Raw genomic sequence first — 20,317 nt, 5'->3', positions numbered from 1 at the left:
CCGCTGCCACCATCATTACTACTGCTACCTATCCTGGAAAAGAAAGGGAGAGAGTGAGGGTATGTCAGTTCACCCCCTCTACTTTCGTTGTATGCTCAGTCCTGCTGTTCTCTGTCATGGAGAACCAAAGCCTCAGAATCTGGGGCAGAATCAGGGCAATGGCTGGATTTGAATCTACATTCTAGTTTGGGGCTGGGCTGGGTCTAAGTTCCAGGCTGGAGTCAGATTTGAGTTCATGTTCTGGTTGGGGCTGGACCACAAAGCAGCTGGAAGTCTCTCTAACTGAAAGGGCTCGTAGAAGTTTCTCCCGTGACCTGTGCCCCTTCTAGATGCCCTGTCTGCCCTGGCTCTCCTTCACCACAGCTGAGAAAGCTCTTCCCAGGAGGAGTAGGCCAGGGCGCCCTGGCTCCCCTCTCTTACAGCAATACTGTCAGTCCCCATGAGTAGCATGCTCTGGATAAAGAGCCCTTGGAGGGCTTCCCTGGTGGCGCAGTGGTTGAGAGTCCGCCTGCTGATGCAGGGGACACGGGTTCGTGCCCCGGTCCGGGAAGATCCCACATGCCGCAGAGCGGCTGGGCCTGTGAGCCATGGCCGCTGAGCCTGCGTGTCCGGAGCCTGTGCTCCACAACGGGAGAGGCCACAACAGTGAGAGGCCCGCGTACCGCAAAAAAAAAAAAAAAAAAAAAAAAAAGAGCCCTTGGAAATCCTTGAAATCCTTGATCCCACTTGATCCTCACAAGCTCTCAGGGCTGAGACGATTAGGCCCATAGTACTGATGAGGAAACTGCTGTTAAGATGCACCCAAGGTTGCTGACCTCAAGTGCTGGAGCCAGAGCTGTCTCTGCAACCTGGTCTGGGATTCCAGATTCATATTCTTGCTTCTGGATTGGGCAGAGCCTGGCCCCAGCTCCCGAGGTACCGAGACGGTGTCTTTTCCCATGGTCCCCCTTCCAACACACATACACATACCTTGTCCTGACTTTGAAAGCCCTGAGGCACTTGAGCCTCCCCAGAGGGAGGAAAGGGGAGCGACTCAGGGGTGAGGGCACTGAGTCAAACCTGGCTGGGTGGGGAAAGAGAAAGATTGAAACAAGAGGGAGAGAATGTGACACGGCATTTTCCTGGTTCCCTGAGAATCTACCTGGACCCACATGTGCTCACACGCAACCAGACTCTCAGGGCCCTGCCCTTCCCATATCCATAGTGATACACAGTCCCTCCATGAAGCCCTTTGGCTGACCTGCCTCACACCTGCCCGGAATTTTGATTTCCACTAGTGCATCCTCTGAGTGTGCTGGAGGATGTAGGGACTCAGACCTGGACAGGAAAAGGTCACGGGGTTGTGGAGGGCTCTGTGCCCGGTCCTGGAGCCTCTGTCCCGACTCCCCAAGCCACCTCCCTGCCTGATGCGTCACCAAACTCAGCCTCTCCTCCAGTCAGCTTCCTTGTGTCCCCTTGCCCACCCTGTTTTCACTGTCTTCTGTTCAGTGTCCCATGGACAGAGCTGGGACAACAGCGGGATGGAGGGAAGAGACCCCAGGAACAGGGTCCCAGCTTTCCGGAAGATGTCTGACCTCCTCTTTGCCTTGGAGTTCTCTTGGTGGCCTCCCTGGCGTTTCTCCCAGTGTCAGGGTGAAGTTGGGGCAGGTGCCTGGAGCCGGTTGGTCAGGGTTCCCAGGAAGAATTCCAGGTTGGAGAGCCCTGGCCTCCAGCTCACCAGACATTCATCTAGAGAGAAGGAGGTACTCTCTAGCCTGGGGAGGGGGGCCTTCATTCCCACCTGAGACTCATAGCAAAGACCTCAGCCTCCTCCAAACCCCTCGGTTTGGGGGGTGGGGGGTGGCGGTTAGAAAACGAGATTGCTTCTACTCTCACCCACCCCTAATCCCCAACCTGGAGGGACACAGGAAGCAGGGGGCAGCTCACTCATGCTGGGGCCTGGGGCCTAGCTAGAGGAAGAAGAAGGGACAGACAGATGGATGGTGGGGGCTGGCTGGTGGAGCCAGTCGGAGGGCCTGGCTGCTGATGTCACCGGTGTGTACCAGCTTGGGATGCTGGGACCTCCCTGGGCAGGACGAGTCCCAGAGCCAGGCCGGTGGGCAGTTTCACAGGGACAGAGGCGGGCAGCCTGAGCTTGGGAAGAGCGAGTCTGCTGGATAGAGTGTGGGTGGACCCTCCCTGCCCCACCGCGCTAGGGAAACTTCCCACACTACAGGGACGATTCTTTCCCCCTCACCCGCACGTGGACACCCACCAAGCCAGGTGCCCCATCCAGAAAGCTGCTCACGGACCCCTCCCAGGAAATGACACTTGTCGCAACGCCCTCCACCGAGGAGAAGGTGCTTCTGATGCACCCAGTTTCGAAGGAGTCAGCATCCCTCGGACGGTTTGATCTCATCAAAGCCTTCCAACTTCAGCCCTGACAGACCTCGCCCCTCCCCCTCCCCAGCCCGGGCCCCGCCTCCAGTCGGTTCCTGGTTCCTTGAAAGGGGACCGAGGGTGCGGCCTAGCCTCATTTCTCACCCCTACCTCGGAAACCGCCCCCAGAGGCTGGGCTTCTTCCCTCGAGGATGGAGCAACCTCCCTTCCCCTTCTTCCCAGAAGCCGGGCCCCGCCCTCCCCCCCTCATAAACCACTTACCGGCCCGCCCCACGCTTCCCATTCGTGCGGCGGCGTCAGTCCCGTCCCATCAGTCCCGACCTGTTCCACCCAGAGATGCCAGCACCTTCGTCAGGTGAGGCCCCGGCCAGGTGGGGTGCGAGCCAGCCCGAGCCTGTCGGTCCCAGTGGGGCTGCTCCCCAAACACCGAGACTCTGCACCTGGGAAGCCCGGCTCGGGGCACCTCTGCCCCCGCCCCGCCCCCTCCGGGCAGCTCCGCGTGGGTGTGTGTCCAGCCGTAGGGAATGTCAGGAGCCCAAGTCGTGAATGTCACTTGCCTGTGTAATGCAGGGAGCCTTGGGTGGGGGATTCCGCCTAAGAAATGGGTCCTTGAGGCAGGCAGCTCTGGATCTCTAGACTGAGGAGCTGGCAGGTGGAGGGAGCAGGCCCGGGATGGTCTGTGCTGGTGCACCTTGAGGGTGTGATACGTGTCATCTCCTGGGAGGGGTGCGTGAGCAGCTTTCTGGATGGGGCACCTGGCTTGGTGGATGTCCATGTGCGGGTGAGAGGGGAAAGACTCGTCTCTGTAATGTGGGAAGTTTCTCTAGGTGAGTCTGAAAGGAGTCTTTGGGGAAGGTCTCTGGGTGTGTCTGAGGGAATCTCAGGGTGGAGGTCAGATCATCTCAGTCATCTGGCTGGGACTGAATCAGCTCTCTGGATGGAGGGTTTCTGGGTGAGCTGACTGGGGCATCCTGTAGGGGTAAAGGAGGTCTGTGTGAGTGGTCAGAGCCTCCCTGCCTTGTCCACACAGGCACGACGACGGGCAGTCCTTGTTCAGATGTGGGCCGCTGGGGCAGGAACCCCTGGCAGCCCCCCATGACACCTTCTCCAGAGCCGGAGCCAGAGCCAAACAGACATGCTCGCCAAGGGGGCCGCCCCTTCTGGGCTCGCTGCTGTGGCTGCTGCTCGTGCCAGAATGCAGTAGATGACGACTGGGGGCCTGAGCCCGGCAGAGACCGAGGGTCTGACTCCACGGTTCGAGGGCCCAGCTCCAGCGGTCGAAGACCCGACTCCCGGGTCTGCCCTGTGAACACAGCTAGAGATGGCACCATCCAAGGTGAGGTCCACCTGTCCACGTTTTCTGAGAGCCAAAATGCTTTAATGGGCCTGAGACTCATTCTGGCGTCTCTGGGGGCCTGGGAGGCTAATGATGCAGGGCCGGACTCCCCACGGGGCTTCACTGAACCTGAGCTCTGGCCTTGCAGAGGGAATGCTGGTGGTGACTGGTGTGAATCTGCTGAGTTCACCCTCGGACCAGAATCGCCAAGAGCACCACACGGACGAGTTCGAGTACAATGAGCTGATTATCCGCCGTGGGCAGCCTTTCCACGTGGTCCTCTTCCTGTCTCGTCCCTATGAGTCCTCCGATCATGTCACCCTGGAGCTGCTCATTGGTCGGTGGAGCCCACAGTAGGAGGGGTGAAGGCCCTGGGCAGGGTGGAGTGGGGGTAGGGGGCTGCGTAGCAGGGCTCCCCGCCCTGGCATGAGGGTCAAAGGGGCCGCTTTGGGCTCCTCACTCACCCCACTCCTCGCCCCTGCCAGATAAGGCAGGTGCAAGCATGTAAGCATGTCCCCAGGGGTGCCTCAGGGAGGGTCTTGGTGTCCCTGTCTTCCTAAGTTCACGCTCTTCAAGCCTCCAGGGGCATCTGTCTCAAAATTCTTTTTCTTCAGGTGCTTGGCACAGCATCCCCTTCAGTGTTGCTGCCTCTGTGTGTCTTTCTTTCTGGGTCTGCCCTCCTTCCTCAGGGTGTGGCTCCACGCTCTGTTCCACTGTGTCTCTCAGGCTCTCTGTCCCCATGGCCCAGGGCAGGTGCCTCCCTCATTGCATTGCTTGGTGGCTACTGACTGCCTAGGCTGGTGCTTATGCTGCCGCAGGGGGCCGGCGACCCCTCGTACCCTTTGATGAGGGCCTAGGCTTGCCCACCCCAGCCTGTAATTTCCCAGGTCCCCCCACCAACCTCCAGCAAGGATGCCCTGGGCTCTGGCAGCTGCAGCCCCAGGGAGCAGGCAGGGTTGACCTTCAGGAGATGAACTGCCCTTTCACACGGAGCCGGGGCAACTGGACCCAGACAGGGTGGCTCTGTTCCTCCAGCCCAGGTGCTGGAACAGTCAGGCAGGGAGAACGTGACGGTGATCCGGTCTCTTCTAGTCGCCTCTAAGTGTCGAGGGAACAGGTTTGGGATGTTGGACTGGATCTCTGCCCTGACATGTGGGCAAACACTGGGTGGGGACAGAGCTGCTCTCAAATTGACCCAGGCGATGGTCCAACTCAGGGACACACTCACTGGCTCATACACTTTCTGGGTGGGGCTGCGAGAAGTCCAAGGCACCATCCCCCCCCTTCAGGTAGGCTGCAGCAGCTCATCAATGCTTCCCCCACTCCAGGAAACAAGCCTAAGGTGGGCAAGGGCACCCATGTGATCATCCCAGTGGGCCAGGGGGGCAGTGGAGGCTGGAAAGCCCAGGTGACCGAGTCCAGCGGGAAGAATCTAAACCTACGGGTCCTCACCTCCCCCAATGCCATCATCGGCAAGTTTCAGTTCACGGTCCGCACACGGTCGGAAGCTGGCGAGTTCCAGTTGCCCTTTGACCCCTGCAATGAGATCTACATCCTCTTCAATCCCTGGTGCCCAGGTGAGCCTGCTGGAGTCAGAAGCAAGGCATGGACAGGAGGGGAGGGCAGGTCAGGGCTTCCTTTCCTAGGATCTGGCTACGTGCCTGGGTACCTAGCCCTAGGAGAAGCCAGCCTCCCATTGTCCAGGTGAGGGGACCTCGATCCAGGACCTAGAGAGGTGACCAGCCCAAGGCCACACAGCCTCACCTCTCCTGGGGAAGGGCCCTGGTTACGGCCACCCTCCTCTGATTATCTCTGTCATGCTCGCTGCATCCTTCCTGGGAGCAGTGCTGCCAGGCTAGAGGCGTTCCTGCTCTTCCTCTGCGGTCATGAGTCCTGCAGAATCAGCCCGGGGGCAGGTGGGACCCAGGGAGAGGTCTGGAGGGGACCAGTCATATATGCTTTGGGAACACAGAGGACATCGTGTATGTGGACCGTGAGGACTGGCGGCAGGAGTACGTGCTTAACGAATGTGGGAGAATTTACTATGGGACCGAAGCACAGATTGGTGAGCGGACCTGGAACTACGGCCAGGTACGGCTGGCTGGGGCCTCATGCACTCAGGGGCACTAGAGGCAGGTGGGGCGGGGTAGGGGGGCAGGTGCTGGCCTAGGGGTCACCTCTGCCCTTCCTCCCTCCAGTTTGACCACGGGGTGCTGGATGCCTGCCTGTACATCCTGGACCGGCGGGGCATGCCATATGGAGGCCGCGGGGACCCCATCAACGTCTGCCGGGTCGTCTCTGCCATGGTGAGCACCCTCGCGTCTCTGAGCCCTACCGTGTGTCTGCCTCCCCTGCTCCACCCCACACTCTTACCCTTCCTGATTCTGTCCCTGCTCTTGCAAAGGGTACCGTGGGAAGTGGTCTCACCCCTCTTCCCTCCCTTGCCTGTCCCCCAACCCTCCCCTTCCTGGCTCCCGTTCCAGCTCTTGTGTAATGTACGGCCAAACCCCAAACTTGGCACACCCAGCGTTCACATTCCTGTGTCAGACCAGGACGGGGGTGGAGTGGGCAGAGAGCTCTGGGAGTGGTGAGAGGGGCTCAGGCTGCTACTGGACCCTGAAGCTTTTAGGGGTGAGGGATGGTTGCAGGGTCAGAGGCTGGGCCGGGGGCCACATGGCAGGCCCTGAGCCTCTCCCCCAACTCTGCCCCACCCCGTCCTGTCCTGGGCAGGTGAACTCCTTGGATGACAATGGTGTCCTGATTGGGAACTGGTCTGGAGAATATTCCCGCGGCACGAATCCATCAGCGTGGGTGGGCAGCGTGGAGATTCTACTCAGCTACCTACGCACCGGCTTCTCCGTTTCTTACGGCCAGTGCTGGGTTTTCGCCGGTGTGACCACTACAGGTAGTGAAAGGATGGGACAGGAGCGGCCTGGGCCCTACACGAAGGAGGGAGGGAAGCCAGGCTCCGCCTTCACGAGCCCAGCCCAGCTGTGGCTACAGTGTCTGGTAGGCTGGCCTTAATTATCATTAATTAGTGTTAACAACCGAGAGGGGCCTAGAGGAGAGGAGGGAGAAGGGACAGTTAGGGACAAGGCAAGGTCGGTGGCTTGGATTCCCCTAACCCCCAACACTCCCTGGCTCGGTGCCCTCCTGACCCTAGCGACCCCTGACCCAGTTGCCCCTGTCCCCGTGCTACTCCTGACCTCGTGCCTCACCTGCCCCCCACCCCTGCCCTGGCCCCGGGCCCTGAACCCCAACCCTGGTTTCCCCACAGTGCTGCGCTGCCTGGGCCTGGCCACCCGTACCACCACCAACTTCAATTCCGCACATGACACAGACACATCCCTCACCATGGACATCTACTTTGACGAGAACATGAAGCCACTCGAGCACCTGAACAGTGATTCCGTCTGGTGAGGCTGGGGCTGGCCTGCCCTTCCCTGCTGAGGGCTGGTGACCCGAGGCCTGGGTGCCAGGGGATGCCGGGGAGGCCCCGGGGGGTGGGCAGCTCATGGAGCCCTCCGGCCACGTCCATCCAGGAACTTCCACGTGTGGAACGAGTGTTGGATGAAGAGGCCAGATCTGCCCTCAGGCTTCGATGGATGGCAGGTTGTGGACGCCACACCCCAGGAGACCAGCAGTGGTGAGGCGGGGCCCTGCCTGGCTCCTGAACCCCATGTGGGGCCCCTCCCTGTCTCCCCAGCCAGGGGAACAAACTCCAGCGTCCCGGACGGGGCCTTAGAGCCGGGTCCTTTAACCTCGCAGTTCTTCAAACAGACTCATCAGGGCAAATCACCCTGTGGCCGGCCCTTCATTTATTTTTACCTTTCTGCGTAACTATTTGCCTAAATTTTATTTATTTGTAAGGATTATTACACTCAGATGGCTCAAAAGTCCAAGGATTCAAGAGAATTCAGTGAGAGGTTTCCCTCCTCTGACAAATCCACTATTCCCACTTGCTTTTTTATTTACATATCCTGGAGGTAATTAATTGAAGGACCCTTTTATTTATATATATTCTTTTAAAGTTTAAAAAGTCATTATTTTAAGTAAAACAAGCTTGGAAGGAAAAAAAAAAGGATAGAATTGTATAGCATAAAGTATACAATTCCCTATCCTCTCTCAGGTGGTTTGTTTCGTTTTGTTTCAAGGAAATTTCTATATCCTACTCCAGACCTGATACGTTGGACCTTCAGGGAATAGACTCTAGGAATCTGTATTTTTTTTTTTTCGATACACAGGCCTCTCACTGTTGTGGCCTCTCCCCTTGAGGAGCACAGGTTCTGGACGCGCAGGCTCAGAGGCCATGGCTCACGGGCCCAGCTGCTCCACGGCATGTGGGATCTTCCCGGACCGGGGCACGACCCGTGTCCCCTGCATCGGCAGGCGGACTCTCAACCACTGCGCCACCAGGGAAGCCCCCAGGGATCTGTATTTTTGAAAGTTCTGGTGATGTTGCAGATCAGCTGGGTTTGGGAGGTCCTCTAGGGCACAGAGCGTTAGGTCAGCAGCAGAGCAGACCCAGCCCCCGACTTCCTCTCTTTCAACACATATTCTCACTTTTACCAAGTTCCTCTCGTGTCTGTTCCACTGCTCCACTGAGTTATACGTACAGTATGATAAAATCAGGGTTCAGATAGGTTCAGAGGAGAAAACAGCTTCTGTAACCCAGTCCAGCCTAAGAAGTAATCACTGACGACATAACCTACTAGTCTCTTTTCCACAATGCACGTTTCTGCAAAAATTAGACCTCCCGTGCTGTTCTCAGACAGGTCCTGCACACCCTTCCCACCTTAACACTCTGGCCCCAGACAGCCCCACCTGCCCCTCCGGTTGCCTCTCCCTCCAACCCCTGCCATCTCTCCCTTCCTCACCCTGGCTCAGATAGCCTTCCCCTAGCCTACGCTCCTCCTCTGGTCTCTGGCCAGACCCCTTCCCCTCAGTCATCTCTATGAACGGTGCCCTGTGAGTTGTGCAACCCCAGTGATGCCTGTGACGCTGGAACAGCCTGCAGGACACCGGGAAATCTGAGTTCTGGTCCCCACTCTGGGAAGTGGTGGGCTGGGTGGCAGCCAGGGGCTCTGAGGCCACCCAGACCCGGGCTTGATTCTAGCTTGATCACTTCTTAGATATGTCATCTTGGGCAAGTTCCTTGCACCTTCGGGCTTTGGTGTTCTTGTTTGTAATGTGTGGATGATATATACCATACAGGGTGGTTGGGAGGATCTAATGAGAAGTCATAGTAGACTAGCAGCATGGCTGGAGCTTAGTAGCTACTCAGTTAAGTATTAGCTCCTTGGGCTTCCCTGGTGGCGCAGTGGTTGAGAGTCCACCTGCCGATGCAGGGGACACGGGTTCGTGCCCGGTCCAGAAAGATCCCACATGCCACGGAGCGGTTGGGCCCATGAGCCATGGCCGCTGAGCCTGCGCGTCTGGAGCCTGTGCTCCGCAACGGGAGAAGCCGCAACAGTGAGAGGCCCGCGTACCGCAAAAAAAAAAAAAAAAAAAAAAAAAAGTATTAGCTCCTTCCTCCTCTCTGTATCCAACTGTCTTGGGAGATCCTGGCATCTACTTTGCCTCACTGAGCCTGTCTCCCCATGTGTAAAAGGAGACCATCGTGTGAGATGTTTTCTAAGACTCTCTCCTGTTGGATGGCCCTCACTTCCTGTTCTGTGTCCTCTCCTGCCAAGCTTCCTCCCTACCAACTCACCTCTTCCAGAAAACCCTCCCGAGCACACTGAGGACAGCCTCTGTTTCCCACCAGCTCCCCTCTCACCTCCCCACAGAGAGGACACAGTAGGCTGCAGAGCTGAAGGGTTGTTCTGGATCTTTCTGGAATGGTGACTGATGTCATTGCTCTCCCAGCCGGCAAGCAGAGCCATGGTGGGCTCTGGGTTTGTCTTGATGTAGGATGGCTCTTGACCTCAGGGGGTTACAGACAGCTGACATGCAGCTTCAGCCAGTAGAGGAAGTGTGCCAGCAATTTGGTTAGCAAGGCAGGCCTGTCCCCACGGTTGTCCCTGTCCCCCTATCCCCCACCAAGGACTGAGGCCAAATAGAACGTGCGCACTATTTTGTTTAACCTCCCTGAGTTGGACTGCTGGGAGCTGACCCAAGGCAGTGGGCGCTGGGCCTGGATGGGTGGGCCCAGGATCTGGGGGGGGGTCCCCCTCAGCCGCCTTGGATCTCTCACCCCCATGCTACCCTCACTCCCCTAGGCATCTTCTGCTGTGGCCCCTGCTCTGTACAGTCCATCAAGAACGGCCTGGTCTACATGAAGTATGACACGCCCTTCATTTTTGCTGAGGTGAGGCCTGTGTGCCCGGTGCCTTTGTGGGCAGCCTGGGGAGACGAGGGCACTGGCGTTGGCCCTGGGTTCTCTGGTCCTGACCTCACCACCGACTGACTAGCTGTGTGATCTTGAGCAAGTCACCCATTCTATGAGTCTTAGTTTCCCCAACTGTTAAAAGTGGGATAATAATGGCTGCCATGCTTCCTGTGCTCAGGACCAAAAGAAATAATGGGTATGAAGCTGCTCTGTAAGTCGCAGAGTCAGCGAACGAGCATAAGGGATTACTGTTCTTAATGTTGAATGCATGCTAAGGAGCCTCCCAGACCAGTTTCTTCCCCACTCTCTGGCCTTGTCTGGCTCAGCTTGGAAAGCCTCCCGGTTTGGCTCTTCCAGGAAGCTCCCAACCGTTGGATCTAGCCCTCCATGCAGCTCCTAGGATCCAGGGAAGGCAGCTGGGGGTCAGGCCCACCCTCAGACCCTCTGGCTCACTCACTCCCGGCTCACACCCCACACACGCCCCAAACAGGTGAACAGTGACAAGGTCTACTGGCAGCGGCAATGTGACGGCAGCTTCAAGGTCATGTACGTGGAGGAGAAAGCCATCGGCTCGCTCGTCGTCACGAAGGCCGTCGGCTCCAACAATCGGGAAGAGGTCTCCCACATCTATAAGCACCCGGAAGGTACCAGCCCCCCAACCTGGCCAGCTCCGACCATGCCAAGGGTTCCCACCAAGCACTCGCCAATGCCAGCAGCAGTGGTAAGCTCATCGTTGACCCTCAACCCCCAGGCTCAGAAGCAGAGCGGAAGGCAGTGGAGACCGCAGTCGCCCACGGCAGCAAACCCAACGTGTACGCCATCCGGGACTCGGCTGAGGATGTGGCCCTGCAGGTGGAAGCGCAGGACACAGTAATGGGGCGGGACCTGACCATCTGTGTGGTGCTGACCAACTGCAGCAGCAGCCCGCGGACTGTGAAGCTGCACCTGTACCTCTCCGTTACCTTCTATACCGGTGTCTCTGGGTCTGTCTTCAAGGAGAGCAAGAAGGAAGTGGTGCTGGCTCCAGGGGCCTGTAAGTGCTCCTTCCCCAGCCCTGCCCCCTCCCCTCTGCCCCACGGCTGGGCACCCCGGGGCTGGGCACATGGAGACCCCAGGATGCCGGGTCTGGGGAAGCTGGCCTCAGTGACACCATGCCTCTCCCCCCCCAGCGGAGCGCATGGCCATGCCCGTGGCCTACAAGGAGTACCGGGTCCACCTCGTGGACCAGGGGGCCATGCTGCTCAACGTCTCAGGCCACATCAAGGAGAATGGGCAGGTGCTGGCCAAGCAGCACACCTTCCGTCTGCGCACCCCGGACCTCTCCCTCACGGTAGAGCAGCTGGCTGGGGCAGGGGGAAATCGGAGGGCCAGGGGAGGGGGCACTGGGCCAGGAGCCGCGGCAGGAGGAGGTCAGGGACCGGCTCTGGGCCTCTGGGCTTCGGTTTCCTCCTCTGGAAAATCAGATCTCATGTCCCTGATTCTGTGGTGCCTGCAGCTGGAGAGTGGGTTGGAGTTTCCTGTCTGGCTTTGGGAGAGCCCTCTCTCGGGGGCAGAAACGTGGGGTGAAGGCGGTCTTGATTCGAAGGAGCTCTCCCTCTCTGGGGGAGTGTCTGGTCCTGTGAGTTCGGCCAGGGGCTCTGATGGGGGCCTCTTTTTCTCTCAGTTACTGCAAGCAGCCGTGGTTGGCCAGGAGTGCGAGGTCCAGATTGTCTTCCAGAACCCCCTGCCTGTCACCCTCACCAACGTTATCTTCCGGCTCGAGGGTTCCGGGTTGCAGAGACCCAAGGCCCTCAACGCTGGGTGAGTCTGGCCCCTCCTCCTTCCCCTGCCGCTGCCCTTGCCTGCCTCCTGGCGGCATGAGTCCCAGCTTTGCTTCCTCTCTTGGTCAGGACGGTAAGGTCTGTTGCTTGGGGCCCGCCAGCAGCACCTCCTGACTCAGTTTAGCCCACCCAGCACGTAAAAGGCCTGCTGTGGGCAGTGCTCTGCGGTGTCCCCACCCTGCCTCACCGGCTCGTTAGGGAGCTAAGACCTCACATAGGGATCGTCACTACTGTCACCCAGCACTCAGCAGTTGAGCAGGCACTTTCAGGAACATAAGTTCATTTGGAGACCACAACAACCCCTTAGCGTACATTAGAGATCATCACCTGGGCCATGTGCCCCAGGGCAAGTGACTGATCTCCTGTGCGCCTCAGTTTTCTCACCTGTAAAATAGGGATAACGATAAGCCTGGCTCTGAGGCTCAGAGGAGACCCTGCCCATAAAGCACTCAGCATGGTGCTCGGCACAGCATTAGTGTTCTGTTGGTAGCTGTCCCCCCCTTTACAGATGGGGCAGCTGGTGGCCGCATCTCACAGGGTCTCACAGCTCCTAAGGGGCAGGCTCTGCCCCTCCCGCTTTGGTGAGAGCACAGGCTCTCAAGCTTGTTGCAGGCGTGGTGGCATGAGGGCCGAGCAGCAGTTCCGAAGGCGAGAGCCCTGTGCCTCGGGCCCTCACCCAGCCTGCCGGGGCCTGATCCCGAGCCACATGAGGCTCTGGGCCAGGCCGGTGCCCACAGTCGTGTTCCTGGGCCTGTGCTGCCGGCTCTGACACAGACCCACGCATGCAGGAACAGCACAGAGGGAAAGCAGAGAAGGCCAGAGGCTGACTTTTAAGGTCAGCCTTCTGGGGACAGGGGTAGGAATTTTCCTCATTCGACAAAGAGCACCCGAGGGAAAGTGACAGCATGTGCTCGGAGGGGCCTGGGTGAGGAAGCAGAGGGTCTCTGCCCACCCTGCCCCTCCCTCTCCCCACACACAGCAGGCGGCTCTGCCTGGTGGTGGCTGCCACTTTCGCCAACAGACCAAAACTGAAAAGGTGGCTGTTCTGATCTTTGCCCCAGCCTGGCCCCCTGGATGATGGGACACATCACAAACCAGTGCTCTCCTTCTGTCGCCCTAAAAGGGTCTCTGGCAGCTTAGAGAGTGGAGCTTGGAACTCCCAGACAGCTCACCTGCTGGTGTCTCTCACCTGCAGCTGACAGAGGGAGGTTTGCCTGTTCTGAGGGATTCCCCAGAGCGGGGCTCCCCTCAGCAGCCCCACCAGATCTTTGATTCTTGCCCCTGCCTGGGAATAAGGGAAGGACCGCTGCACTGAGTGATGGAGACCCAGCTCCTCTCTTCAGCTGTGGGGCTTGTCCAAGTCTCCCCCCACTTAAAGGTCCCAGTCTTCCCACCGGTAGGTGAGGGGGTTAGATGGTAGTTTCTCAAGGCAGGTCCTCCTTGGACATCCTGTGGCTCCTCAGCTGCTGTGAGCCCAGGCCAGGGCCACCAGGACAGCTGAGAGCCCTGAGCTCCTGGCTCGGATATATTAGATTCCAAAACGGGCATCACGTCACTCTCATCTGCGCATCCAAGGCTGTGGTATGGCATAAGTTGTGCCACCCAGCCTGCTAAGAGGCCACTTAATAAACGTTCCAGAACTTACCCCTTCAGATGGCCATTGTCACCACCAAAGCAGTCACCAGGGGAAGCTGGAAGTCTGCTCCAAATCCTTCTTGGGAATTTCCCCCAGAGCCTGAATCATATTCTCTAGAATGTCCTTAGGGTGGTCTTCTAAGGGGGTGGATTTGACCTTGGGGAAACCGCCTCAAGTCATTTAGAATTAAGACTAATTAATAAGGTAAGTGAACAAGGTGGGTCATAATGCCCTTTTCAATCAGAACTGAAACTTGGCTGTAAAGGAGGGACAGTGACTTGTCCAGGCGTGCGTGCACGCCCAAGTGGGTGCGTGTGATGTGTGTGTGGTTTTAAATGGCTGTGAAGGAAAATCTGAGAGGAGGTTTTTCAAATGTTCAACAGGGTTGAACCAGTACAGAATTGAAGGACAATTCTAATTTGGATGTCGCTAAGTTCTGATGTCCTGTCAGGGAGTTGGTTTTATTACCTGCACTCATTTATGGGCACATTCCAACATTAGCAGCTGACGTACTCAGCTTAAACTGGCAAACTGGCGTGCAGCCAAGGTCTCGCCTGACTCTTAAGACCAGGGTAGGCAGAGATCTTGACATCCCTAGCTGGAATCTGGAGAGCATTTTCTCTTGGAAATAATGTTATAAATAAAGGCTAGGCTCTGAAATAGTACAGTTCAATCATAGTATGGGTTAAATAGACTTTTGAAGGCTGATCTGAACCTAAACAACCTTTAACCTGCATCGATGGAAAAGTGAGCACAAATTAAAAGTGCAGATTCGTAACCAGGCAGAGTATAGCCTACCTGCTAAGTTATAGACTTAATTTCTTTCTTTCTTTCTTTTTTAAATAAATTTATTTATTTATGTATGTATTTTTGGCTGCGTTGGGCCTTCGCTGCTGCGCGCGGGCTTTCTCTAGTTGCGGCGAGCGGGGACCACTCTTCGTTGCAGTGCGCGGGCTTCTCGTTGCGGCGGCTTCTCTTGTTGCAGAGCACAGGCTCTAGGCACACGGGCTTCAGTAGTTGTGGCACATGGGCTCAGTAGTTGTGGTGCACGGGCTTAGTTGCTCCACGGCATGTGGGATCTTCCCGGACCAGGGCTCGAACCCGTGTCCCCTGCATTGGCAGGCGGATTCTTAACCACTGCGCCACCAGGGAAGTCCCTAGACTTAATTTCAAGTTGTATATTATGACAGGAAGTCTAGAAATTAAGTCTATAACCTAACAGGTAGGCTATAGATATCTATCTCCCACCTTCATAGAGCTTGGAGGCACCTTCAAGACCATCTGATCCCCCCCCTCATTTTACATTCGCTTCCATTTTACACCAGAAAGTGAGGATGACTGGTATTCTAAACCACACAGTTAACAACGGTAGAAGAAGGAGTACAGAGTGATTCAGGGACGCCCCTTGGAAGCAGGCTCCAGGCTATTTTGCCCCAAGGAGAGCTCATCCTCAATGTTGGGGTGTTGACTCATTCCCTTGGAGGACTGTGGTGTTTGCACAGAGTCTGGCTCCAGAGACGGTCCCCAAGGCAGGCTCAGGTTGAGCAGGGGCCAGAGGTAAAGGTTTAAGGCAGAGGCAGGAAAGGACAGATGCTAACGGGCGTGAGAAGGTGTGATATAAATGCAGTCACAGTCAGTGTGTAAGCACACGTGCAGATTGCTGGAGGAGCTCAGAGAAGGGTGAGATTCATTTTCCTGAGGGCAGGAGGTGCTCCAGGGAGCCCTCACTGAGGAGGAGGTGTGAGCTGGGTCTGGAGGCAGCCTGGGGGCAAAGCGTGAAGACAGAGGTGAGTTCAGGGAAGGGGAGGAGCTCAGTGGGGCCGGTGGGCAGGAGGAATGGGGGGAGGATGAGGTGGTGCAGGCAGGCAGGGTGACTCAGAGTGAGTCTGTGTGTCAGGTTAGGGAGCTACAGTTTCATCTATCTCATACGCACCGAGGAAGCCAAGCCGGTGAAGGGCTCAGTTCATCTCTGAGTGCTTGGAGAATAGAATGGAAAGTGAGATGGGAAGCAAGGAGGCCGGTTAGAAGGCTGGTGAAATTGTGATTCCCAGAGGGGTGGTCTGGGACTAGAGGTCCATGGGAAGGAAGAAAATAAAGACACTGTAGTGTGTGTGTGCACACCAGCATGTGTGTTTCTCTCTCACTCACACACATGAATGTGTGTCAATTTAATTTAAAGATGCCAATTGTCTGTTCTTTTTTTTTTAAATAACATCCTGAAATATGATAGTAGCAGAGGATGATTAATTTTCTTCCACCTTATTCCTCGGCAAACCTGAAAGTATTTGGTAATACTGTGTTGAGCCCCAAAGTCTCCCTTTGAAGTTTTCTTGTTCTTGGAAACCCTACAGGGATTGGGGCTGACCTGGTTGGGGCAGGAGCATTGGCCATGGAGAGCCGGGGAGGCAGTGCCTCGGTCTTTGTCCAGATGTTTGTGAGAGCAGGGAGGGAGGAGTCCTGGATGCTGAGGAGATTTCCAGCTCCAGCAGCTGGGTGGGTGGCCACTGATCTAGCCTTGCAGAGGTGGCCTTGGGGTTCAGGCTTTGTTCCGGTCAGTAGGTTAGGTCTTGGGTGTGGAGATTCCAGCTGAGCCCAGAAATGCCTGAAGGGCTCCACCTGCTGCTCCTTCCTTCCTGCCTGCCCCATCAGCCCTTACTCCCCACTCCACCCTCGGTCACCCCAGCCCCATGATCCTATCTCTGCCCACAGGGACATTGAGGGCAACAAGAGAGTGACACTGCGCCAGACGTTCGTGCCTGTGAGACCAGGCTCCCGCCAGCTCATCGCCAGCTTGGACAGCCCACAGCTCTCCCAGGTGCATGGGGTCATCCAGGTGGATGTGGCCCCGGCCGCTGGTGGCAGGGGCTTCTCAGATACTAGAGGCAATGGTAGCTCAGAGGAGACCATCCCTATTGCATCTTGAGGTGGGGCTTAGCCCTGGGCCAGGAGCAATGGGAGTGGAGTCAGATGAGCAAGGGCACTGCCTCAAGACAGGGGCCCACTGCAGAGCGGTTCCCCAGGGCCTCAGGTGCGGAGACCGGGGCATCTGGGGAGGAACCGATCTCATTTGCACAGATGCTAATAAACTGTTTTTCAATGAAGCTGCCATTCTGTCCATCTGTCAGTCTATGCCGAGCCAAGGAGCCCCATGGCCTATCCTGGGGATGCCCTTGGCATTTCTGACGCCCCTAGCTCTGAGAAGCATGGCTGGCATGTCAGCAGTGGTACCACTCAGCAGCTCTTGAGATGGGGCCGCTTGGCATCAGGACAGCCTCCAGCGCTCACCTGCCCAGTCTTCACCTGCTGACCAAAGCCCTCGGAAGCTCCCTGGGCTCAGTGGCACTGCCCCCTCCACAACACCCCCGGTGGGAAAGAAGAACCTAAAGTCCCTTCTGTAGGCACATGTTTGAGGTAGAAATAGGCTGGACTTCTCTCTGAGCAGCAGAAGCCACTTTCTAATATTGATCTTCAAATATCCTTGTCTAAGAATTTTTACAAAAGTAGTATGTGTTCAGTGTTGAGCATTAAGAAGATACAGAAAATTATAAAGCAGAAAATAACAATAATCCTCAAGCCCCGCCATGTACAGAAAGTAACTGTTAACGTTGTGTTTCATATGCTGCTTCCCGGCCCCCCCCCACCCCCGACAAATGACCTATGGTGAGCATTTTCCTACAGCATTAAATAGTCTTTGAAAGCATCGTGTTTAGAGACTGGATGGTAGGCTAGGCTTCCAGGCCGCCCTCCTGGTCCTCCTGGATCTCTGGCTGTCCTTCTCAGTTTCCTCAGTTGGTGCCTCCACCTCGGCTCAGACTCCAGTGTTGGGGTGACTCAGGCCTCCGCCCCAGGCTCTCTCTCATCCAGCTACACTCTGTCAAGGTGAGCTCTGCCAGACTCGAGGTTTTGAGGACTGCTGGCTCCCAAAATCGTATATTTTCCTTGAACCTCAAATTTGTATATTTACTGCCTTCTCAATATCTCTACAATGTGGATGTCCAATGTGGATGTCTCAAAGACACCCCAAGTATAACACATGCAAGGTCAAACTCCTGACCTCCCTCCAGCACATATCCTCCTACATCTTCCCCTACCTCAGTAAATGGCACCTCCATCTTTCCAGTTTCTTGGGCCCAAACTCTTGGAGTCACCCTTGACTCCTTTCTTTCTCTCACATCCCACATTCAATCTGTTAGCAGATCTTGCTGGTTCTACTTCCCATTCATAGGTGTCTAGAATCTGACCACTCCTTATCTCCTCTACAACTACCATCCTGCCCGAGCTGCCTTCATCTCTCAGCTGGACTGTTGCACCCCCTTCCTAATCATTTCCCCATTTCCACTCTTGCCCTTTCATACCCTGTTCTTCACACAGCAGCTGGAACGAGCAGGTGAACCAGATCATGTCAATCCTCTGCTCAAAGCCTTCCACTGGGGCTTCCCTGGTGGCGCAGTGGTTGAGAGTCCATCTGCCGATGCAGGGGATGCGGGTTCGCGCCCCGGTCCGGGAAGATCCCACATGCTGTGGAGCGGCTGGGCCCGTGAGCCATGGCCGCTGAGCCTGCGCGTCTGGAGCCTGTGCTCCGCAAAGGGAGAGGCCACAACAGCGAGAGACCCGCGTAGCGCAAAAAAACAAACAAAACCTTCCACTGGCTTCCCCCAAAGTCAAAGTCCTTACAGGACTCCGCCCTCCCTCCCCTTCCCCTCCCTCGGCTCAGTCCATCCAGCTCGCTGGCCCCTTCCTACCTGGACAGTGCCAGGCACATTCCTGCTCTAGGGTCTCTGCAGGGCTGCACTCTGCCTGAGGACTTCTTCCCCACATGGCCCCATGGCTCACTCCCTCTTCTCCTTGAAGACTTGCTTAAGTGCCACCATCTTAAGGTCTTCTCTCCCATCCCATTTTAAAATTGCAACACCTTCTATGTTTCCTATCTCCCTTTGTTCTTTCTTTTTCTCCATAGTACATGTTACCGTGTGGTGTTCTATACATTAAATTTTTTGTATCATTTATTATCTAATTCTCTCTACCAGTACTGCTCCATCCTAGTCCAAGCCACCATCCTCCGTCACTTGGATTGAAGCCCCAGTCCTCTCACTAGCCTTTGCCCTTCCCTGTCTATTCTCAACTTGGCAGCCAGAGGGATGTTCTTAAATGTCAGTCAGATCATGTCACCAATCTGCTCACACTCCCCAGTGGCTACTCACTTCTCACAGAATAACAGCCGTGGCTGCTTCACTTTCTTGGTATTTCTCAAAGCCTTGACCTCCTGGCCTTTGGACTAACAGTTTCCCCTGCCTGGAACACGCTTCTTCTGCTATCCATGTGGCAGGCACTCTCCCCTCCTTTGAAGTCTATCCTTGAATATCACTGTCTTAATGCGGCCTTTTCTGGCCACCCTATTTTAAATTGCAACCCACTCCTCTCCTCATGACCACTTTTCCCTGCTTTATTTTTCTGCATAACACTTATCCACATCCAACATATTCAATATTTTAACAATGCATTTATTCATTGTGTCCCCTCTCCCCCAGGTGGAATATAAACTCCACAAGAGCAGTGATTTTTGTCTGATTTGGTCTCTGTTGTATGCTCAGAATTTAGTGCATAGACATGCTCACTAAATACTTGCTGAGTGAAGAAGAATTTGGCACTAATGTATTTATATATAATAACGCCTGTCATCTTCACAACGACCTCATAAGGTCACTGTATTATAATTTCCCCTCTACAGATGAAGAATCTGAGGCAAGGGGCTAGGGAACCCAGCAAAATCATTTAGCACTCTAGAATAGGATTAGAACCTGGGCAGTCTAGCTCCACAGCCTGTATTTTATCTCAGACTGAAAGTGACCCCACAGAGCTCTTAATTCCACCCCCAAACTCTTCTTCCCCTAGTTCTTCCCATCTCATTGTTACTATAATCACCCAGTTGTTCCAACCAAACACCTACAAGTCACCCTTGATTCCTCCCTCTTCTCTCCTCCAAGATTCACTCCACCAGTATTTCTTACGAGTTCTATGTCCAAAATATATCTGAATCTGTCATTCTCTCCACTTGCACTGTCACTGTGCTGTCTCCCTATGGAACTGCCATAGCCTCCTGGTGTGTTTCCACTCTTGTTCCTGAATAATCCAGTTTCTACACAGCCAGTGAGCTTTCTAAGCTCTAAATTAAATCCTGGTACTCTCCTGCTTAAAACCGGATGAGGCTGGTACTGAACCCAAGTTCAGCTGTTTGCTGCTTGGAAAGCCAATATACAAGAGACAAGTGTTGTTGGGAAGTGTGCGGCTGCTTTATACAGGAGGCCAGCAACCTGGGAAGATGGTGGACTCATGTCCCAAAACCAATCTCCAAATTGCTGGTCAGGGGACAAAGGTTTTAAAGGGGAGTTTCAGGGGTGTCCAGGAGGGGGGCCTATGTGCAGAAGAGCACAGTCTGCTCCAATAATAATAATAATAAATAATACACTGGCTGTGTGGTGTTCTGGTCGGCAACATCTCGATCTTCTACGCTAGGGTCGGTCTGCTCCCATATCTGTAAGCCCAGTCCTTGGAATTCTTAAGCAAGCAAGATTAGTTGTCCCCTAGTCAGCTAGTCATTCTCCAAATAGCTCTAAGACACGCCAGGGTCGGTAGGAAGGGAAGGTGCATGTGAATTTTTAAATCTCTACTGCTCAAAATGGAGCAGCTTACGTTATGGCTACACTTCCAGTGCTTTCCCATCACCCTGGGATCAATGCAAAGTCCTACTCTCATCTATCTGGCCCTGCAGCCCTCTCCGACCTCAACTCCACCACATGCCCCGGCCCTGCTGCCTC

General features: G+C 55.6%; 1 protein-coding gene across 2 annotated transcripts; it reads left to right on the top strand.

The window, feature by feature from the left end:
* Window positions 1–2,676: 2,676 nt before the first annotated feature.
* Window positions 2,677–16,603, top strand: TGM1 (transglutaminase 1). 2 transcript variants are annotated; one of them, XM_081228656.1, is made up of 16 exons: window positions 2,677–2,734; window positions 3,410–3,632; window positions 3,696–3,715; window positions 3,864–4,052; window positions 5,044–5,292; window positions 5,688–5,806; window positions 5,914–6,021; window positions 6,446–6,620; window positions 6,993–7,131; window positions 7,258–7,361; window positions 9,937–10,025; window positions 10,537–10,690; window positions 10,798–11,079; window positions 11,216–11,376; window positions 11,710–11,846; window positions 16,212–16,603. In XM_081228656.1, the coding sequence occupies exons 1-16, from the start codon at window positions 2,716–2,718 to the stop codon at window positions 16,423–16,425; spliced, it is 2,382 nt and encodes a 793-aa protein (XP_081084782.1). In that variant the 5' UTR covers window positions 2,677–2,715; the 3' UTR covers window positions 16,426–16,603. The 2 variants fall into 2 exon arrangements, with proteins under 2 accessions (XP_081084782.1, XP_081084781.1); XM_081228655.1 differs by having other exon boundaries at window positions 3,410–3,715.
* Window positions 16,604–20,317: the final 3,714 nt, after the last annotated feature.

The sequence above is a fragment of the Mesoplodon bidens genome, assembly GCF_964165515.1.
Source record: "Mesoplodon bidens genome assembly, chromosome: 3".
NCBI lineage: Eukaryota > Metazoa > Chordata > Mammalia > Artiodactyla > Ziphiidae > Mesoplodon > Mesoplodon bidens.
The sequence above is the reverse complement of the archived record's forward strand: the minus strand, read 5'-3'. Positions and strand labels throughout refer to the sequence as shown.

What these genes read in the sequence shown, in the direction of transcription:
- TGM1 (XM_081228655.1), top strand. An exon ending in TAGAGATGGCACCATCCAAG is followed by an intron (nt 3,716 to 3,863) that starts GTGAGGTCCACC and finishes CTGGCCTTGCAG; the next exon opens with AGGGAATGCTGGTGGTGACT. An exon ending in CCCAAGGCCCTCAACGCTGG is followed by an intron (nt 11,847 to 16,211) that starts GTGAGTCTGGCC and finishes CTCTGCCCACAG; the next exon opens with GGACATTGAGGGCAACAAGA.